The sequence below is a fragment of the Nannospalax galili genome, unplaced genomic scaffold (assembly GCF_000622305.1).
Source record: "Nannospalax galili isolate Female #2095 unplaced genomic scaffold, S.galili_v1.0 scaffold281, whole genome shotgun sequence".
Classification (NCBI taxonomy): domain Eukaryota; kingdom Metazoa; phylum Chordata; class Mammalia; order Rodentia; family Spalacidae; genus Nannospalax; species Nannospalax galili.
In genome coordinates this window covers 7,376,119-7,380,490 of record NW_008349068.1, presented here as the reverse complement: position 1 = coordinate 7,380,490, position 4,372 = coordinate 7,376,119, and the positions used below count along the sequence as shown (strand labels likewise).

Below are 4,372 nucleotides of genomic sequence, written 5' to 3'. Positions count from 1 at the left end.
TTTATTTATTTATTTTTATACATAATATTGTTGAGATAAGGTCTCACTCTGTAGCCCTGGCTGACCTGGAGCTTGCTGTAGTCCTGGCTAGACTTGAACTCACAGAGATTTTTTTTTAAAGGGTATTTTTTGTAGTCAGTAATTCATTAAAGGAGATGCTCATTTTAGATATAATATCTACTACCAAAGCAGTGTTTATTTTAAGACTATGCAGAAAAACATTTTCGGAACTAACCCACTCAGATTCAGCTAATACTGAATAATTGGACTGTCCTACAAGCCAATTTTTTCTCTATATTTTTCTCATGTTGATTTGATGAGAAAGAGAGGGAAGAAGACATTTTCAGCTGCTATTTGAGCGTCCATTTATCATAATGTACCATGTGCTACCACATCAGAGCATATTCAGATTACTTCTCCAAATAGCCATAGTAAATAACAGAACTATGCATCAAAAAGTAATCTCCCAATGGTTGAGTCCCTTAGGAGTTTGAGTTATGCAAAAAAGATGAAAACACATTCAGTAAAATGCTCATGCCCCATAATTTATGATACTGGTAATTATCAGATTGCATGAAGTCTATTCTAACTGGCACTCTGATTTTCCAGGAGGCCCACTTTTTAAGGTTCTGAATAAACAAAGGCTTACACTAAATTAGTATATACAAGAGGTATACTTCTGCCAAAGGCAAATTAAGAGCTTAGAGAGGAGCAAAATGTTCCAGCAGTGCAACAGAAAGGAAGGGGAAAGGCAAAAGAGAACGTTACCACCACATTTAGGCCTAGGACTATGTGAGAGCTGGAAGCCCAAGAGAGAAACAGAATGTGTGCTAGCTGAAATCATTGGCTAAAGCGACAACAGACCAGCTTTGTCTTACCTGGGTCTTGTGGGTGTTCACTAGAGAGGGAGCTGCTGCCACCATTGAGCTACTCCTGGGTCTGGGCAGGAGAGGAATATCTGGCTCTGGGGTCTTTTCTGGTTTCTCTTCCAGCATGTGTCTCAGCCTTTGTAAATAATACATCAGGGACCACTGAGTTCCTTCCTCAGACCAATGGGGCTGGAGGAGGCAGCGGAGAACAGCGACATCGAAGTAGGTGGCATAGCGTGACCTCTGGCATGGTGGTATCACAAGGGAGGCCCTGCTTCCGGTAGCAGAAAGAAGATAATTATATTGGCACCAGGCTTTGTAAAGGGCAGCACAACCTCACCTACATCCCTGCTTTATCATGCGTTCATTCATTAGCTCATCTTGTATGGTTAACTCTAATCCCCTCCCAACTGGTCTGAATCTACTTTTACTAAGCATTTTCTGGAAGTAGAAACATTGAGAGTTTTGAAGGATGAGTAAGAAATCAGCAATATAAAGGTGAGTGTGGCATATAATGGCAAATTTGAGTTAAAGAGACTACCTACAAAGGTCTGGATTTTTAAAATCATGAGTTGGTTGTGAGCATCATAAGTAGGCGATACAGTGGTGACGAACGAGTGGTGGGCAATGACGAAAATCAGAGCTAAAGAAAGATGAGAATCAATTCATAGTGTTTCTTTCTAAAATTTTTACTTGTTCGCTTATTTGTTTATATTTTATGTGTATGAGTGTTGTGCCTCCAGATAAGTGTACCCATGTCATACAATACCAATGGAGGCCAGAAGGGGGAGCTGGATCCCCTGGAACTGGAGCCAAGAACAGTTGTTAGCCACCATGTAGGTGCTGGGAATTGAACCCCGGTTCTGGAAGAGCAATCAGTGCTCTTAATCACCGAGCCACCTCTCCAGCCCTCATGATATTTCTTAACCTATCAGCTTATAAAAAAAAAGGGGGGGGGGGATGACGTTTGTCTTCTTTACTGTATGGGGCTATTTTAACTTCAATTGTGAAATTATTAAGTGAAATAAGTAAGGAAACAGAAACATGCTTAACAAACCAAGGCTTTACTATTAATCAAACAAATCACTTTGATAATTTTAAAGTTACATATCTGTATAAGACAGAAAAAGTAATTTTAAAAATTCTCAAGATTCTGTCCTTCTATTATTCAGTTTAAACACGACATAGCCACTGATTAAAGAACAATTTACTAAAGAATAGTTTTAAACAATTACTCAGTTTCATGCATTATATTAAGTATCTTAGGAGTAATGTACTGAATGCTTTTGTACTTCAAAATTCATATTCTGAAATCCCAATGTGATAGTATTGGGGGTGGGGATGGTTAAGTCATGAGTCCTCATGAGTGGAACAACAGTTTTAGGAAAAGGATCTCAGAGAGCTTTCTGTCTATCTTCTTGCCATGTGGAAATATAAGAAGGCAGTGATCTGTACCCAAACTCACCATCCAGACACCCTGATCTTGAACTTTCAGCCTCCAGAATGGTAAGAAATAAATTTTGTTGTTTATAATCAGGCAGTGTTGCAGCAGCCCACACTGACTAAGACAGATCTGAGTGTAAAAGCTCATCTTGGGAACATACAGTCCAGTTAGAGTGCTAGACAATAAATGACAAAACAAAAGCAGCATTTCTGGGATCTGAGGCCACTTGGAATCTAAACTTGAAATGGAATTCCCAGGCACAATTTCCTCCTGAGTTAGATGATGGATAAAGGAAGTTTCTGTCCCCTGCTGCAATGACAATGCAAAAATCAATCATCTTGCAAAAAAATGTAGCTGCCAAGAGTGAGGATGAAATTTCCTAACCCTCCCAGGTCCATATTTTGGAGGATTTGTTCTTGTTTGTTCATCTACTGATTTATTGTTTTTAAGTCAGCTCTCCTTATTTTGCCCAGGCTGGCCTCAAACTCTTGATTCTCCTCACACAGCTTCCCGAGTGTTCAGATTATAGTCATGTTCCACTATGCCTAGCCCCTAGACCCCATAATGAACTCAATGTTTACAATCACCAGGAGCTCAAAAAATTAATTGAGTAAGACATGGCTGTAATTAGCTTGTTTTCTGGAATAAATGGTTTGGGATAGGGATTTGTGTGCTTCGTGAAATTTTTGTTCTTTGCATGTTTATCAAGAATCATTAGTCAGCTCCTTCTTCCCCTTTCTCATATGAACCTACAGCAATGATGTCAGCATACACGGGATGTATGCAAAGTAAAGCAAATAAAAACCCAACATAGAACTATGGAAATGGGCAGCAGGCCCCAACCTTAGTGAAAGAATTATTGGCAGCTGATTACTGCTGGGTGAGAGAGAGTTGTTATTCTTTAATGGAGAGACTCTAGATAGGCTGACTAGACCTCAATGGATGAACTCAGTGGAGACATCACTGAGGGACATCTAGGGATACTAACTTGACTTGACAGGCCTTAACATAAATGACAGAATGCATGAAATTCAGTGGGAGCAGGGAAGGGGCTATGGGAGTTATGGATGGAGGATGAGGTATAAAATGATTAAAATAATTTGTAAGAAATAACAAAAATTCAATTAAAAATATACAAAAAATACCCCCGCAGGCCTCTCTCTGATCTGCAGGTTTCTCTCTCCCAGGGCTCCAGGGACACTCTGGGCCTGGCCCCACTCTCATCTCTCTCTGCTTCCCTGGGTCTGCTGTACCCCCAGGCCTCTCTCGACCCGCAGGCCTCTCTTTCCAGGGCACCTGATCTTGCCCTCCCTGCCTTGATTTTCCCAGCCTCACTCACCCTCCCATCCCCCCAGCCAGTCTCTCCTCCTAGCCTGGGCCCTGTCCCATTCCTTGTCTTGGCACCCCAGGCACCCTGGGAACCACCACTGCTTCTTCCTGATCCTGTGCATCCAGACCAACAGACCAACTCAGTTCCTTCTCAGTCCCCAGGGGCGCTCTGGGCCTGGCCCCACCCTCACCTCCCTCTGCCTACATGGATCTGTACAAGCCACCAGTCTCTTTCCTAGAGCCTGGGCTGACCTTTCCTCTTCCTGGTCCTTTGCATCCAGACCAACGCAGCTCCTCAGTGCAGTCCCCAGGGGCCCTTGGAGCCCCCTCCCGCCCCCATCTTCCTTTGCATATCTGAGTGGCAAGGCCACCAACTGCCCTAGACCAGCATCTTTCCTGGGTCTGGCTCCCAGGCCACTCCGACCCCCAAATTCCTGAGGCCAAAATATATCCTGGAGGGATCCAGACCTTAGGAGAAAGCCTGAGAGCATCTGATCCTCATCTGACTTGAGCCTCTGTGGGAACTCCTGAAGAAAATCAATCTGGCCACTCCAATATAAAATCAAAAGAGAGAACTGGAAGCTTAGAGGAACCAGCCTTTCATGTCCAAAAATTAAAGCACAAAGACACATAAAGTTCACAAAAAGAAGCAGACCTAAGCTTGAAGGCTTGAGTCTCACACAAGAATCAGAAACTACAAAAGAAATTCACATATCAAAATCACAGAGAA

General features: G+C 42.5%; 1 protein-coding gene across 11 annotated transcripts in view; it reads right to left on the bottom strand.

The window, feature by feature from the left end:
* The window catches only part of Unc80 (unc-80 homolog, NALCN channel complex subunit), a 232,591-nt gene that overhangs the window by 189,116 nt on the left and 39,103 nt on the right, over positions 1 to 4,372 (bottom strand). For 6 of the 11 annotated variants that reach the window (XR_607706.1, XM_008846230.1, XM_008846234.1 and 3 more), the window contains exon 8: positions 879 to 1,143. Coding sequence is in view for 10 of the 11 variants with exons in the window: in XM_008846230.1 (XP_008844452.1) it covers positions 879 to 1,143 (265 nt within the window). In the remaining variant the exon portion in view is untranslated. The remainder of the gene's footprint in view (positions 1 to 878; positions 1,144 to 4,372) is intronic. The other 5 variants (XM_029569914.1, XM_008846237.1, XM_008846231.2 and 2 more) reach the window with 1 other exon arrangement.